General features: G+C 29.9%; 1 protein-coding gene across 4 annotated transcripts in view; it reads left to right on the top strand.

Moving 5' to 3' along the window:
- The window catches only part of LOC122529427 (serine-rich adhesin for platelets), a 107,714-nt gene extending 100,132 nt beyond the window's left edge, over window positions 1-7,582 (top strand). For all 4 annotated transcript variants that reach the window (XM_043655563.1, XM_043655564.1, XM_043655561.1 and 1 more), the window contains 3 exons: window positions 2,366-2,632; window positions 4,006-4,320; window positions 5,125-7,582. In XM_043655563.1, the coding sequence (XP_043511498.1) occupies window positions 2,366-2,632; window positions 4,006-4,320; window positions 5,125-5,178 (636 nt within the window). In that variant the 3' untranslated portion in view covers window positions 5,179-7,582. The remainder of the gene's footprint in view (window positions 1-2,365; window positions 2,633-4,005; window positions 4,321-5,124) is intronic.
- Window positions 7,583-18,384: the final 10,802 nt, after the last annotated feature.

Genomic DNA, 18,384 nt, shown 5'->3' with positions numbered 1-18,384 from the left:
TTTTAGAATTCAACTGGACAGTTGAAAATCATTCCGATGTGTTATTAATTTTGTAGAATTCTGTTAATTATAAAATTATAAAGTTTATATTATATATAGAATTTTATTAATTCTTATATAACACGCACGATTTCTGTACATTTATTAGATTCAGAATAATTTAATTTATATGACAGTGAAATGAAATTTTGAAATACTCCATACTGCACAACACACGTAATATACGTACACATGAATCTTCTTTTATGGGAAGTTTTTGGATGTTTAAAGTAATCAGTCATTGGCTTCGATCTCTGCCACATAATCAGTCACGTTTTCATTTCACGGTGTTAATGAAATTCAAAATTGTTCTCCATGTACATACACAAAATCCCTATATCTATATTAGACTTTCAAACAATTAAAACAATCAGATTGCCTTCAATTACAAATACAATACACTCGTGTCTCATTACGGTGTTAATGAAATTCGAAAACATTTTACCCAACACACTGTGAAGAATAATATATTAATTTATACAAATTATTTATTTATTAATTTATTTATTAATTTATACAAGTTAGGGTAGTGTTGGAACACTTTTACGAACCACTATGTGAATATACCCATATACACACACATAATTCAAATATTCTTCATTGTCTTGCTTATTTATCATTTTCCAGCGCTCGGTACTGTTACATAACAGTACACATTCATTCATTGTGTTCATCTCTTTATATTATACAAATATAAATGCCAACGTTTCACACTCAAACAGTCGTAAATCGTTTAAAAATCTCTTCGTCGCCATCATCATCATCATCATCATCATCACCATCATCATCATCTCTGATTCACAACGTTCGTGTTTCAAAGGACATTTACCACTTGCGCTGGCAACTGATTGCGGACCATAACGAGTGACCGAACCGTACACAATAATTTAGAGAAGTGATAACCGTATACAATAATTTTGAGAAGTAATAAATTTATTTTGCTTTTGTGTTTTGCCTGGGTTAACTTAAATATTAAATATTAAATACTTAAATACTAAATATTAGATATTAAATACTTAAAAACTTAAATATTAAATATTAAATACTTAAAAACTTAAATATTAAATATTAAATACTTAAAAACTTAAATATTAAATATTAAATACTTAAAAACTTAAATATTAAATATTAAATACTTAAAAACTTAAATATTAAATATTAAATACTTAAAAACTTAAATATTAAATATTAAATACTTAAAAACTTAAATATTAACTACTAAATATTAAATACTTAAATATTAAATACTTAAATATTAAATATTAAATACTTAAAAATTTAAATATTAAATACTTAAATAATAAATATTAAATATTAAATACTAAATATTAAATACTTAAATACTTAAATACTTAGATACTTAAATATTAAATACTTAAATAATAAATATTAAATATTAAATACTAAATATTAAATACTTAAATACTTAAATACTTAGATACTTAAATATTAAATACTTAAATACTTAAAAAATTTAAATATTATATACTTAAAAAAAACTGAGGAATTATTGCAATTTTGGAACAAAAAAATCCTCGACGTGCGTGGCACCGTCATTCCAGCGCAAGAGGTTAAGGAATAACGAGCGATCCATTAGAATCGACTTGAACCAACGGATGCGTATGGTCCAGCACTTCTCCACTTCATGTTTCCACTTTGTGCGTGTGTCGCAATTACGCAGCATGCCGCCATTAATGCGCGCCGAACGCACCGCGAGGGCAACGTTCTCAAACTTGTAATTAGCGCCCGACCGCTACTTCTTGATCGATAATATCGATCGGTATCGTGTCCTCGGTGCACAATGCAATTATCGAGCAAGTTAATTGATTCGAGCTGCAATCGACTCGGCCCGAAACAAGCGAACATCGTCGCTGGACTAATTTCAAGTTAACAGCGATTACAGCATTTCGCTAATTAATTCCGGTTCTGTGTAATTGCTCTGTGGCTGCGTCTTGGACCGAGTAAAATGATATCTATGAGAGAATTCTTTATGAATTTGATGTGTGTACAGTGCTTGACAATATTTCTTTTTTTCTTTTTTTTGCCAATTATAAAAGGCCAGAGGAAAGTAACAAGTAATGAAAATTTACAATTTACACAAAAAAATTATAATGTGCAACTTGTAATGAAGTTTTCTTTATATTTTAAATACTATAATACAATCACGTCTCTGTCTAAACAAGAACCAATATTAAGCGAAATAATAATTTTTAGAAAAAAAAAGATTTGAAATTTATTTGAAAATCTTCTAAAATGTATCTGATCAATCTAATTGCAATTTTCATATTATCCAGTAAAGTAATTGGTCGTTGAAATTGAATTTTAGGGGCCAAAGAACGCAACGAAATACTACGTCGCGTGTCAAGCACCGATGGAGTCGACCGTCACCGACTTCTGGAGAATGATATGGGAACAACAGTGCAAAGTGATCATCATGCTGACCGATCTCGTTGAGAACGGGGTGGAGAAATGTACCGAGTACGTTCCACCATCTGAAGTTACCGATTGTCGCCGGTTATACGGCGATTTCCAAGTTACTCTGAAGAAGAGAGAAACCAAAGAGAAATACGCCATTTCTACCCTTCATTTGAATGTAAGGAACAGCAAAGAATATTACTATATTTTTATATTATTACATTTCATCTATTCTCGTCTTATTACGAATCGGTGGATAATTACATATATGTAGAAATATATTTCAATGTGTTTTAACATATAAATATATATTTATAATTTATTAAAAATCAATTTTAATACATAAGAAACATATTCTAATATGTAATTAATTTTGCATATTGTATATGTTAATATATATATATTACTTTCAAACTGTTTCACCGCATTTAGTTAGTATGAGTTAGCATGAATAGATTATATAGATATGCGGAGTTTTATCAAATTTATATGAGTTAGCGTGAATAGATTATATAGATATGCGGAGTTTTATCAAATTTATATTTTTGATTGAATTACAGTATAATTGAAAAAAAAAAAAATAGAATCTCTAAGAATCTTAAATATGAAAAGTACTACTATACGAATATTTTACAAACCTATTCTTCTGATCTTGCACCTCTTCTTTTTAAGATTTTTCTCACACAAGAATATATAAAAACTATTGTATTATAATATCTTATACTCTATTTATGATATAACATAATATAATATAATTACAATTGTAATTATATTATTGTAATTATCTAATTATTAACTATATTATACTATAATTCATATTCAATTATATTCATGATAAAACATTAACTTACCATATAATAATATATCCGAGAGTTAAAAGTTAAGGCAGAGTTAAAATCTACTACTATACGAATATTTTACAAACTTTTTAAGATTTTTCTCATACAAGAATATATAAAAACTATTGTATTATAACATCTTATACCCTATTTATGATATAACATAATATAATACAATTACAATTGTAATTATATTATTGTAATTATCATTATCTATTATTAACTATACTATACTATAATAGTATAACATAATATAATATAATTAAAATTTTAATTATATTATTGTAATTACCATTATCTAATTATTAACTATACTATACTATAACAATATAACATAATATAATTACAATTGTAATTATATTATTGCGATTATCATTATCTAATTATTAACTATACTATACTATAATAATATAACATAATATAATTACAATTGTAATTATATTATTGTGATTATCATTATCTAATTATTAACTATATTATACTATAATTCATATTCAATTATATTCATGGTAAAACATTGACTTGCCATATAATAATATTTAATACACATATATATTTATAATATATATGTGTATTAAATATATATGTAGTATAATATAGAGTTCAAAGTTAAAGCAAAAATTAAAATCCGCCTGGTCGATTAATCGACTATCGCCGCGAATATGGAAATGCCATTGCAACGTGAAACTGACTTGAAATGTAATTTTTGCAGAATTTGGAGAAGAACACGTTCCGCGAGGTGTATCATATTTGGTATTTGTGGCCAGTGAACGGAGTGCAATCGGACGGTGCAGGTTTAATAGCCGTGCTCCTCGAGGCAAGGGCACTCCAAAGGGGTGGTCCTGGACCTATTGTGGTCCACTGCAGCCCCGGCACTGGACGCACGGGAACGTTAATAGCTCTTGACCTAGGAATTAGACAATATGAGATTACGAGGACTGTGGACGTGCCAAGGGTCGTTTACACTATCAGACGGGATCGTGCTGGGGCTGTCAAGACGAAAGAACAATACGCTTTCATTTACAAGGTAATTGGCTTTTTAAAGCTCTCCCTTGTCCGCAAGTACCTTGTTTTTTCAGGTCGTTTGCTTTATTGTTTCGATTGGTTGATACACTTCGAGGAAATCGGGCTATTGCTAGTTGAAGAGGCTCGCGATAAAATGTTGCAAGAACCGTGAAGCTGATGGGTACAGCTTGTGCAGCGATTTTCTTGTCCAGTAATTTATAATATTTACGAAATTAGTTAGACAGTGATAGATATTTTAATAGTAGTATTAGATGATGTAGCGTTCGAAATGGTAATTGGCATGGTAGAGTTCACTGATCATACTTTTAACCAACGATTAACATTTATTCATTTTCACCGTGAAATTGTGATTAATTCATAAATAATTGGTAATATCATTGATATATCGATTCATGCGAAATACAAAATTATTAAATTAATTTTCGCTACTAAATATTTAAATATAATAATATTTCTTGAATATTAAAATTTATAAATTCAAACATTATATTTTAAATATTAAAATTCATAAATTCAAAAATTATATTTCAAATGTTAAAATTCATAAATTCAAAAATTATATTTTAAATATTGAAATTTATAAATTCAAAAATTATATTTCAAATATTAAAATTCATAAATTCAAAAATTACATTTTAAATATTGAAATTCATAAATTCAAAGATTATATTTTAAATATTGAAATTCATAAATTCAAAAATGTTGAAATTTACAAATTCAAAAATTATACTTTAGATATTACTTTTAAAAATTCCTCGAAATATTATTCGTTATGCTATTCGTTAATGATCTTCGAATTTTTCAGGCATTAAATTTATACGCGACCAAACTTGCCGGCGGCGTGTTGGAATCTACGTGAACCACTCGAGACATTGAAGAAATCCTCTGTTGAAAAGCGTAATCCGAGTCGCGGCAGAGAGCTGCTGTACCCGTGAACGATAAACCATTCATCGAGAACGATAGGAAACCCGCGAGATTTCAAAGGTGTTTTACGAGATGCCAGTGTTATGCCATTGGATAAGAAAAGCCAATGAAAAAAATCGAACGAAACAAATTGACTTGTGATACCACTGCGTGGACCATTGCGACGATCGTGTCTCGCTCTGGATTTCTGCTTAGTCCTCTCGATTTCGCCATGAAAATTCAAAGCGTGTCCTCTCACCATCTAGAGTGAGAAGCGTAACTGGACTCGATTAGGCCGATAAGATTTTCCGTAAATCATTCTTCACCGCTGTTAATATTGAAGTAACGAAACGGCTGCATACTGAAGATTAATGCTGATCTAAACTCTATCTAAAATTTTTGAGTTGTGGATGCCTTTTATGTGCTACGTAACAAGCAATTTGACGATTTCATTTGTTTTATGTATATGAAACAGACAGTGCACAAGATATTTTATGGAACAATTAGATACAATTGAAAGTATGTCGTCTATTGAAGAAATTATTAAATCTCAATTAGCTGAGAATATCAAAAATTTCTCGAGAGAAGTGTAAAAATTGCAAATGTCCATCAATATTGATTTCTGAATTTCTGAAGGAAATTTAAGAACAGTGAGATGAAATTCAACCTGATATCATTGAAATCTTGTACAATGAATGATAATGAAAAAAAGAAAATGCAACAGAGCCCATATCTAAAAGCTAAAGAGATGGATGTTAATAAGTTATTCAAATTGAAGAATTTAATTACAAAAATATTCTGTAAAAAACTGAAAATCAATATATTACATATATTCCTTGTTACAAAATTTTTCCAGTATTGATTAGAAAGATTATTAGTTTCAACTACCAAAAGTATTTCTATCGACAGTAATAAGAAAGGATTTACAGAAAATCTGTGAGCTAATGGTTCAATTACACTCTTCACTGTATTTGTCTATCCCTCTTTATTGACATTTCAGCGTTTGTTCAGAACATTTCCAGCAAATGTTACGTTTTAAAACGATTCTACATTGAGAATGCAATCTACAATTGAAATTTCGTATTAGTATAACTGGGAAATTTTTGCTCGTACCATTGTGTCGTGGATGATTCATAATGGAGTTTGATATTTCGTTAATTAAAAACGTAGAAGCTAAATGGAAATTACTTCTATTCTTTTTTTTTTTTTTTTTAATACCATGACGTGTGTTATTCTTACTTTTTTAAATTTTATATAAAAATTTACAATGTTTTTAGAATTTTAGCATTTTAAATTCCTCATCCACTTAAATTAAGTTATTCAACATGCTTAAATTAAAAGATTAATTAAGTAACTTCGAATCCAAGTCGCATATAATCATCCACGAATGATACTGTTCGAATATTATTAAAATCGATATTTCATTTCGATAAATTCCAGTTTTCCGTTTCCGAAAAAAAAAAATTCTGTTCGAACTTACATATTTCGTGCACAAAATTATCTGTTTTTGCGAAATTTTTATAGAAAGCAGTGTCACACTTGGAAATACTTTTGAATAATAATTGGAACAGATATTTTAGAGAATCTGTATAATAAAAGTTCCATGGAAGCAAGTTACTTCTAATTAAAAATCCATTTTCATATTTGACTACCGTTCATTGAATTTGTGGCATTTGTTACAAGTATTGAGAATCTTTTTTTTAATATCGACCAACAGATTATTCTGTTCCTCCGACAGGAAAATTTTCATTTGTATATTTTCTAAGTTCTACTCTGTCTGAAACTTTCATTTTTAAGAACATTCATTGCAACGTGAGAGCATTTTTTAATGTAAAAACTAGAATCCACGTTTCAAATAGAAAGTTTCTTCGTTTCTTGGTAAACACATCACACGAGAGGAAAAAGACAAACAGAATGAGTAGCATGTTCGATCGATGAACGAAGAGTCGAGAGGCGTGAATTAATTTGTGATATCCGGACCATTCGTCAACGATATTCAACTATTCGTATCTCTTAGGCCTATTACGATTTTGTAGAAGCTTTCTTTTTTTTACCGTAGACTTCTGTCTCCTTCTGTCAATATTTTAATATACACATATAAATATTATACATACTGCGTATATACGTACATTTGTAAGTGAATAAAAAAAAAAAAGAAAAATAAAAAAAAAGGACAACTAGGTATAGTTGAATATTTAACGTTGATACGTCACGCGTTCGTAGTCAATAGCGTTATCACGGGACATACTATACCAATCACACGAAACAATTGTAACATTTCTTTCGATAGAAAAAGAAAAAATGTATTCCGCGATCGGACATTCTACAAACCATAACGAAATACTTCGAGGATAAAGGAAGAAAAAAAAAAAGGAAAAAAAAAAGAAACGGAAAATCTCACTAAGAGAAAAAAAAACGCGAGAGATATATTTTCTTCGAGAATTCTGTATGTGTAGGTGTATATTTAGTGTCGTTTTAATGATGTAAAAAGTAATATATATGTCTACAACGTATGTTAATTATTCTTCAGCGTCACAATCACGTTTACGTTTCGATAAGGATCCAGAGAGATTGGCAGGATCGATTTCTTCTTCTTTTCTCTTTACTTTTTATCGAGCTATAGATATATGTATACATAATATATATATATATATATATATTATACACTATCGTATTATTGTTGTTATTGTTATTGTTGTTGTTGTCATTGTACAGATTACTTTGATTCGTTGCTCTCTATGAATTGTATATAGGAACCGACATTCACAACGAGCGAGTTAACTCTTCAGGGACGATGATCAGGAATTACTTTAAAAATACTAAATTTAAAAATACTAAAATAAAATATAATTCGAATTAATTTAATTGTACATAAACGAAATCGACGCGACCAAAGATGGCATTTAAAGTTGTGACAATTATTATTAAATCTGTCTAATTATTATTATTATTATTGTGTTAATTCTTAAATGCTATCCAAACAGTGATTTATCATAATGCCAGGGAAATATTCAATTTCTTTTCACATTTTATTGAACTGTGAAATTTAGGTGGAGACAATGGTGAGAAAATATTATAAATACATTCCTTGGAACTTCCTTTATAAAATATAATGAGAATTAAAACTTTATTGAAAATTTGCAAATGAATGACCGCGAAATTGAAATAATGCATCGTTGGTTCTTAATATTAATATCAAGTGAGAGGCACGTGATAAATTATAATATAAATAAAGAATGCACTTGTCTTTAAACATGTGCGTTTTGATGTAACTGGCCATTGAATCAGGAACATTCGCATTTTTCAACGTTTTGTACTTTGTAAGAATTTTATTAAAGTATTACACACATACAATACAGAATTATTATCGCAGTCTCAATTAAGTAAGATACAAGTTTTCACTCGGATATTTAAAAGCCGAAGTTAAGTTAATAACCAAGTTACTAAACTAAGGAGAAAAAAATCAGTATACAGTGTAGAATATGACATGAATGATTATGCCACGATGAAAACGAAAGAAGAAAGCGTAGATTATTAATCTGCATGTGTGCATTTTGATAAAATGTTTTTTTATTAAATCTTTCAATCTGATATAAGATCAAATTTTAATAAAATCTAAGGATAGTAATAAGAAATCGAGAATGATCCCAATGCCCACAAAGCATGTACCATTTATTCAAAACATTGTATAGTATGTTATTTTCCACCCCTGAGAAGCAAACCAATTTATTATACTGTGTTTTAAGCGTCCCAGATTATCTCTGCGATTCTCCAGCACACTCGAATGATTGAATAAAAAAGGATTAATGATCGAAAGGTCCAAAATCATCGTCCCTCGACGGTTAATCGTATATCGTTAGACTTCGTTCGATCTTTTTCTCAGTTCGTTTCGTTTCGTTCGCGAAATAGTCGCATGAAATGTCACGAATTCTCGTCGAATTGCACGAACTCTGTGTGTGTGTGTTTGTATGCGTGCGTGCGTGTGTGTGTGTTCGTCGTCGATCACTTCAACGTTTCGTACGCGTTTCAGCAACGAATTATCCCATAAATTTTGTCGATCTCGTTAAACGCAGTGAACGTTTTACTTCTGTGAAACGTCAGAGCCGGGGAGGATATTCGTTTTCAGCATCTGAAAACAATCAGAACGATGCGATGTTTCACTTTCGACCGGTTATTTTTGATCGACGATCTTTCTCCTTCGGGCGCGCTTCGAGAAATGGAGATCTCTTGTCGTGGAATCGTCGATTTGTTATCCTTTTTTTTTCTTTCTTCTTCTTTCAAAGCGAGCGAATTTCACATTACGTATTCGTAGGATAACGCGTGCAGGACTGAGCGTGGCTTACGTTGAAATTAAATATCTCGCATTCTATTCGTGCAGATTGTTATTTTTATTTTTATTTCAGTCCTTTCGTGGACGAGTACTTTTTCTCACTTTCGAGATACGATGTTTAAAACTGGAAATTTAATACTAAAATCAGAGTGATCTGAATGATTAACTTGCAATTTTTTTAATACGAGGTTTAAACTGGAAATTTAATACTAAATCAGAGTGATCTGAAGGATTAATTTGCAATTTTTTAAATAGGAATCTTAGAGGCTCGCAATGATGTATTTTTAGAGATTTTAGAGAATGATACTCAAGCTCCAGGCTTCGATTTTTGAATTGAAATTTCCCGTAATAATTAATCAGTTTTATATGAAACAGCTCGAGTGTTTAAAGCAATTTTATATTTAAATTAGTATAAATTCCTCGTCGATGTCCTTAATCTTAATAATAAAACTTAATTCGTTTGCTGACAATTTCTTGTTCGAATTTTAAATTTCGTTCGAATATCAAACCGTTCGATAATCAAGGATCCACTGTAAATAAATCCATTTGTATTTTCTTTATTTTACTGTAAACTCTTTCATCTCTGTGATTTAATCTGGTTAAATATTAGGAATAAAGAAATCTACTGTTTTATGAAAATAATTGAACGCGCTATGTATTAGAATCTACTTGATTTATTATTATAGTTCTTGAAAATACATTATTTTTTAATACACGAGCTGAGAAGCAAAATGGTCGTGTTCATAAAGGATTCGTTCATAAAGGATCAGATATTTTCCAAACTTTTTTTTTAATATGAAGATTAAATAAACTGGTAAAACAGTCACACGATTTCAAGATCAAATCAAATTAAAATTGACAACGTCCGCGAATTTCAAATCGTGGAACCGACAAAATTTGTGGAGTAATGCAATCAGGGCGTCACACAGCGTGAGAGAAATTTTTTTTTACTAGAATTACAGTTCGTAATTGATAGCCGAGGCCAATGGATTGGACTTCTACGAAACGTCACGCAAAGAATGAAACGAAAATGAATGACGGATTAATAAGATGCGTACGAGAAAAACAAAACCAGGAATTACAGGGTTATTTCGTAGCTTCTATCGAGACCATTATTTAACACTAGAATTAACCGACCGACTGTCGAAGTATAAAAGTCGAAGCAATTAAAAAAATCCAAGGACTAGGAGAAAGTTCGTAATACAAAAGAACTTGGATTCACAAATTTGTGAAAACGCAGATTTCGTAAATTTGCGAAACTGCTCTAAGAAATTCGATAGTTCTGGTGTTAAATAAAAAATAATGCATCACATTTTGTAGTGCTGTTATTTGATAAACGTATAGTTCAGACCACGAAGCAGGCTTGGGCACGTTTTAGCTTGGAATAAAGTTAAAAATATTATTTGTTATTATTGTTGGAAAAGAATTTCCTATTTTATTCAAATGAAATGACAAATAATTTGAAACCTATCGATTAGGAAGCATTTGTGAAATTATTTAGGTAACTGCCTAATTAAAATATTCAGGTAATTAAAATATTTAGGTACCCAATATTTAGGTCATTAATTATTTGGGCAAAAAAATATTTAGGTATCTAATTATTTGGGCAATTAAAATATTTAAGTAATTAAAATATTTATGTACCTAATTATTTAGGTAATTAAAAGATTCACCTAATATTTAGATAATTAAAATTATTTAGGCACCTACGACGATTCGAAAGCATTTGTGAAATTATTTAGACAAAAATTCACTCAAATATAAAACAAAGCATTTGTGAAATGATTTGGATGAAAATTCATTCAAATACGAAACAAAGAGTCAAGTAAGAAGTTGTCCAGTTATTTGAAGTAATGTAGTCTTAGCTAAATGAGACAACGTATAATTTGTTTCACTATTGTTTGGACAATGCTCAAGCCTGTTACAGAGTACGTGATTCACGATACACCATCATCTTTTCCGAGTGTCATCGAGCAGAAACGATGGAAATTTTTCCAAATTTTCGTTAATAATACGCTTCAATGAGGATACGAACATCGAACATACACATTTATCGCGAAATTAAACGACAATGACAATTTACATGTAATGAGTAATAACACAGAAATATTCTCGCCGATGTAACAATACAGCGTTTCGTACAGTTTCGTGCAGAGGACTCGAGCCTTTTCTATAGTTGTCCATTGGAATAGGTAATTATTTGAAAAATCAAAGATTTCGTAATTTTCTGCGAATTGAATGTCACAGAAAATACTATATTTTTCGTATTGCGCGCGTTCTGCGCAATTTCTTGCGATTTTTTAAAACAAATTGATATCATTAGATAGTAATTTGGATTGCCAAGTCTTTCGGAATGAAATTAAATTAAAAATGTTGGAACTCGTATAAATTTCGATCGAGGCTTATCCGAATTAAATTAAATTACGAATTTTCGTAATTAATTTCGGGGTTTGAAAGTTAGTTTCAAAATCTACGTTGTTACAGTCTCCAATCAACAGAGATAAAAGATAATTTCTTACAGAAAAACAAAGTCTGCACTTTAAATAAATTTCAATTGATTTCACTTGTCATCTTCGCGAAAGAATATTTTCTTTTTCTTTTCTTTCTTTTTTTTTACTAATCTTTTAATCCCATTTGTTAAATAATCCGAGACTTTTGCACGACGCTGTGCAAATTCGATGATGCAACAAACGCTGTAAACATTTACGCCATAGAACGTAAAGGAACAGAAACAGATCAGATTGATCAGCCGCATTTAGCAGAAACGATCGTAAAAGATTAGCGATCTAGAGTGATTAGGGATTCAGCGTGAACGAAGGAGAGATACGAGTACAAGCGTATAATGATCTCATTTTGGCGAATCCTGGAAACGAAGCTGAGACAAATTTCACGCGCGATGCCATTGCTAATTAAGAGAAACGGTCCTGCATCGTCATTGAGAGATATCCGAGATAGCTCTCGTCTGAAAAATAAGACGAGAAAAGGAACAAGCAAGAAATATATAAAAATAATGCGAAGGAAAGAACAAATTTATTTCCAAGCGCGAAAAACGTTGGTAATGGTAACGAATAGTATTAACATATTATCGTATAATGAAGCAAAAGTAATATCACGTAATCGATATGTCGTAGGGTTTCTTCTGTATTACTTAACGATATAATCGCTAGCTAATAACTCGCAATCGTCGTAAAACGTATAGAAAGACTCTGTGTGTGATATATCTTGATATCTATGTGAACACGCCGACAAAAGTGTCCATTTTGAAATTATTCTAGAGGTTAAGGTGTATTCGACTTACTCGGAGTTACAAACACCAGTGTCAACGCGCCAAATAAAACCACGTTTAATTGTAAACCGATCTCTCGTTATATAGGAATTCGAGTCGAGTCGAATTGTCCATTTTAACCAGTTGCGCTGGCGACTGACTGCGGACCATAACGAGCGACCAAAACCGTACACGATAATTCGTCGATATGATGTCACTGGATACAGAAATTATTATTGAGAAGCAATAAATTTATTAGTTGTTTTGCCTATTTTGTTTCACTTAAGTACACTTAAAACTGAGGAAAGTATTACAATATTGGAACAGAAAAATTCTCAACGTGCGTCATTCCAGCGCAAAAGGTTAAAATTGTATTTGGTACAGTTATAAATTGAAAGTTTTCTGTTGAGCGGTTTTTCCTAATTTTAGCTATTTCGCTATGACTTTTCTTTTTTTCTTTTTAAGAAAACTAGGTAACTATGTAAAATTTGGCAATAAAATAAAACCTCTTGTCGAAGAAAAGACAGCCTTTGGTAGTGAAATAGCCAAAATTTTCGAAAAGCGGCTAAACTAGAAATTCTAGTTATGTTTGTCCACTTTTTCGTTCGACATGGTTATTATTAAAATCTTCGAGCTTCGAGGTTGCTTTTTGAATCACTAGATAATAGAGAGAGCCTGGATGCTGGATTTTTCGTGTTATTTTCGCGACGTATCTTAAAAATTGATTAGACCAGAGGCTCTTGAAGGTTATCAACGTTCGAATCATAACTGGACAATTCAAGAACCAATTAGCGTGAGTCACTTTTCGATAAAAGCAACGTGCGACGTGCAAACATCATTGCCAGTCGATGACACTTTAGATTTAGTTGTTATAACGTGATTACTACAATTATGTTTATAAATACAGTACGATTATTATAATTATTAATAAAGTAAGAAGAGTGTGTTTGTACGGCACAAGTTGTTTTTAATGGAAAATGACTCGTAACTGGATTGTCATAAAATATTACATTGTTGCTCATAAAATGAATGATTTTCACGAAAATTGGAAATCAATTAGAATTTCGTTAAAATTTGAGTTAACATTTATTAGACGTCGGTTCAAATATTGAAATTTGCCTCGATTCGACACGATCGACGAACTGCCAGTTGTTCGATTATAAATATAATAAATGTACAAGAAATTCATTTTTATGAATTTCTTTTATAAAACTTGGCATTTTGATCTGACGAAGTTCAAATTGCTCGTAAATATTAACACAGAACCGATGATCGACTAAAAATTTTAATTGTAACCTTCATTGCAGCAAACATAAAATTGTCGAGAATGTATCGAATCTGAGAGTCGAAATTTGATTATTTAGTATTATAATCCCAAATTGTAGTTGAAAATTTCGTCATTTTGTCTGCAACAATTGACACTTCGTTTTATATATACGTTATATATATTATTTTTTTTTTTTTTCGTATAAATAACCTCGATGTATTATACATATCCTCACCATTCATCTTACATTTTGCAATCAGGTTTCATATATAAACAGATTTTATATCCCAAGTTGGACTACTATAACTAGAAATACGTGTCTACTTGCCAAAGTTTAACTATTATACTCCAATTCTAATAAAAAAAAATATATATATATACACACATATAAAATTAATATTCTAAATAAGTCAATAAGATTGTTGTTCAAGAGGAAAAGAGTGGACAAAATTTACAAGCACAATCCAACGTACCAAAAAATGAAAATAATCAATGTTCAATTACGACGTAGATGTTCATTATCGATACTATAAGAGGGATATAATGTACGTTTATAGAGGAACGTTAGAAACGATTCTTTCGAGAACGAACGCGTAGGATTGTCGGTGGAGCCGAAAAGGAAACGAATGTGCATGTGTCAGTGTGTGTCTGTCCATCGACGTACAATGTAAAACTCTATAATATTGTTGTCGTGTAACAACATCGAAGAGATTGAAAACTGACGAACAAAAGCATGAGATAATGGTGTTCAGTCGCATATTTATCGCGACAGCTATGCCGACTGCACCTGCATAGCTGGACCAACAAAATAAATGTAACTGTTCGACGTGCGTTTTATTCTTTCAAACACCTTCCAAATTCTCTAATTTAATTTAATTTATAATATATATAATATATATAATTTAATTTAATTTTCAATATATATAATATATATAATTTAATTTAATTTATAATATATATAATATATATAATTAAATAATTATAATTATAATATATAATTAATAATATATATAATTAAATAATTATAATATATAATTAATAATATATATAATTAAATAATTATAATTAATATAATATATAATATATACATACATATATATTCGTTCATTTATTATTATTTACAGTTACTTAAAAAATAACAAAATAATTGACGAGTTTATAATATATTTATACAACAAAATTGACATTAGTAACAGCAAAATTAATTGAAATATTCATATGTATTTTTATTTCGTACGATACAAACTTCATATGACTTTCTCTCAAAGGATAAATTAAGTCTCAGATTCTGCGTTCGATATCCTGTTGGAACATTATGCATGCAACTTTTCTTCTCGTACGACACTAAGATATAGAAATTTTTATCAGGTGGTTGAATTAAATGTCACGCTCTTCTACGAACTTTTAATGAAACTTCGTTTGTGTACAACTTCTCAAAAATAATCAAAAAATAAATTTTGCGCGTTTCATTAACAGTTCCATGTACAAATTTCCTCCTCGTATATGATAAAAATAGGGTAAATTATTGAAAATCAATTTGTACATAGTTCCAGCAAGGAAATTGAAATTTACCAGACTTGTACCTAATTTGTGTTTCAGTAAAACAGCCAAAAGAAGTCGTACGTTAAATTTTAGGGGGATACTTCAAATTGAGAACAGATTCAGTTGTGAAAAAAAGAAATTGTCCAATGCTTTCACACACTATGACGATAGTATAAAAGTGTTTGTTCCATGTTATTTTTAAAACTAGTCGAAAGTTAGTTTATTATCTCGAACTTTCAGCTTTCATTTCGTTGTATTATTGTTCAAGATAAATTGCAATGCATTTTACTCGGAATAAAATGTAAGATAATACTTGCAATGAAACCAGGAAAGCAGTTACCTTCGTCTTCGTCGAGACATTATTGTCGCCATGACACAATTTCCGAGTTACACAATATACAAATTAGGTGCATTTACACTGGATTTACATTTGACCATGTACATACATACATACATACATACACGAGCGATCGACTGTTGCGTATTTTGACATTCAATTTTCATTATCCTTCTTTAATATTCGAGTCAGCAACAGTAAGAGCTACTTTTTTTTTTTACAAATAATTTTTTGGAATTTTTATTTTCTAACGCAAAGGTGCAGATCTGCAAATGAAGATCTCAGGGAAAAAGTAAAATAAAAAAATAGGACTTCAACTGAGGAAGAGGTTACTGAATAATTTAATAAAACAGAAATCTCAATTTACGTTGATTAAAAGAAGAGTTAACGAATTAATGATACGAAAGCAAAGGTCAGTGATAACTATGTAAATTGTAAGCGACACACGTCTGCGAAACATTCGCCAGAAATTATGTAAGCATATTAGCATTGCGTTTGCACAGTCCATTTCAAAAAAGACAGTTCAATGAATTTTAACTTGTTAGAACGATTCACACGCATTGTATCATATGAAATATAATGGAATAATTTAGATTAAAAGAAGTCGCAGAAATGAGTTTAAAAGTTTAATTCAGCAATGTGTCTCGTCTGTTGGCAATTATCTCTACATTATGCAATTAATTACCTATTTTTATTTTATCCAGGAAAATTTCATTCGAGGAATTGGCAATGTCATGAATCATGCGAGCGAAATAAGTCATGGAAAACAAAGTAAGATTTTATGTAACATTATTAAATGTCCGATTCATAATTTGTAATTTAAATGTATGTAATCTGAGAGTAATTTTGTCACTCTCTGCTGACGTTTGTCCGATATAGTTTTATGTATTTTACACGTTCGTTTTAATTACAAATTGGATAATAAATTTGATAAATTAAGTAGAAGAAGTCAGGCTAAAATTTATATAGCGGTGCACATAATTTGAACAGGCGTGGGCAATAAATAAGTAATATTTATGCGGGAGTATTTAAAAAGTACAAAAGTACAGTTCATTGCTTGTGCAAAGAAAAACAATTTACATTCAGTTTAATGCGACATTACAAAGTTGTAATAATTTATTCACTTGTTATCTCAATTTACAATTAAAATAAATAATGATATACAAAACAAACGAAAATACTTGTAGAATAAATGAAAAATAAAAACGTTGAGTAAATATATAGTACGAAGAAAGAAACAAATATGTATGGAAACGTATGGATAAAAAATACACAGGACATTCATATAAAATCAGCCAACTATAGCAAATATTCAACACACTTCGCGCAATTTCATCTCTCACGAACAATATCCAGTAAAAAGTGTTACGAAATTCTCAAATTACACGCTTATTTCGCGCTCGACCTTGCGGCATCTTATATCGTGAAATTATAACACACGTGTCTCATTTGCGAGAAGAATGAAAAGATCTACTCCATACTTGAAAAAAAAAATCTATAGAGGTAGTCTAGGCTACCACGTTCACTATAATAAACCTTTTCCGCTTGAAATTCTCCCTCTACTTCTTCGCACTCATAATCAGCAGGAAAACTTTGTAACATTTATGTATATATCTGTTCTTATAGTTCATCTATGCATCTAATATAATTACTATAGTTGCACAATGAACAGATTTACATCTATCATTCAGTTGCTTCTTTCTTTTTCGATTTGCTTAGAACCTTTTTTTGTCTTTTAACGAAAATTAAATTAATACCACGCCAAGAAATGTCGTCATTATTCTAATTTACTTCGAACGAAAATTAACGAACACGTCCAAAGTTAATTTGTTTTTAATCGAAACTGATTAAATCAGTTATAATGAAAATATTTCTTTCTTTCTTCGATTTAGTACCATATTTCGTTCAATTTGTATACATGGTGTAACTACTATTACACAATGTGACCGAAAATAAATTTTTCACCGAAGTATACTATATTTTTCTTCATGTTATTTCTTGTAATATTTTATGTTTGAAAATTCACTATTTATGAAAATTCTAATGTACATGTATCCGTGTGTATTATATACAAATAAATTAACCAATTTCAAAAGTCTCGTCGTTTTATCAAAAATTCGCACGTAAGTTTTTTAAACTGTTTAATTATTATCTGCAAATATCTTTTCTCGCGCTAAAATGATCAACATTCAAACCCATTAATAGCATAGTGAATATTTTAGTAATCTTAAATCGTTCACCAATCGCCCAATAAATCAAAAATATTCCTCGAACATTCCAAATACTACGTATTTGAATTTCACGTTGTGCGTGAAAATTTTCATAGCACATTTCACAAGATATATTTGCATTGTTCGTTTTCTTTCGATTTGGAAATTACAAAAACTCAAGTTCCGTTGTTCAATGTGGATGGATCACGTA

Source organism: Frieseomelitta varia, unplaced genomic scaffold (genome assembly GCF_011392965.1).
Source record: "Frieseomelitta varia isolate USP_RPSP 00005682 unplaced genomic scaffold, Fvar_1.2 scaffold_285, whole genome shotgun sequence".
In the NCBI taxonomy this organism is placed as follows: Eukaryota; Metazoa; Arthropoda; class Insecta; order Hymenoptera; family Apidae; genus Frieseomelitta; species Frieseomelitta varia.
This window is presented reverse-complemented; position numbering and strand designations above follow the sequence as displayed.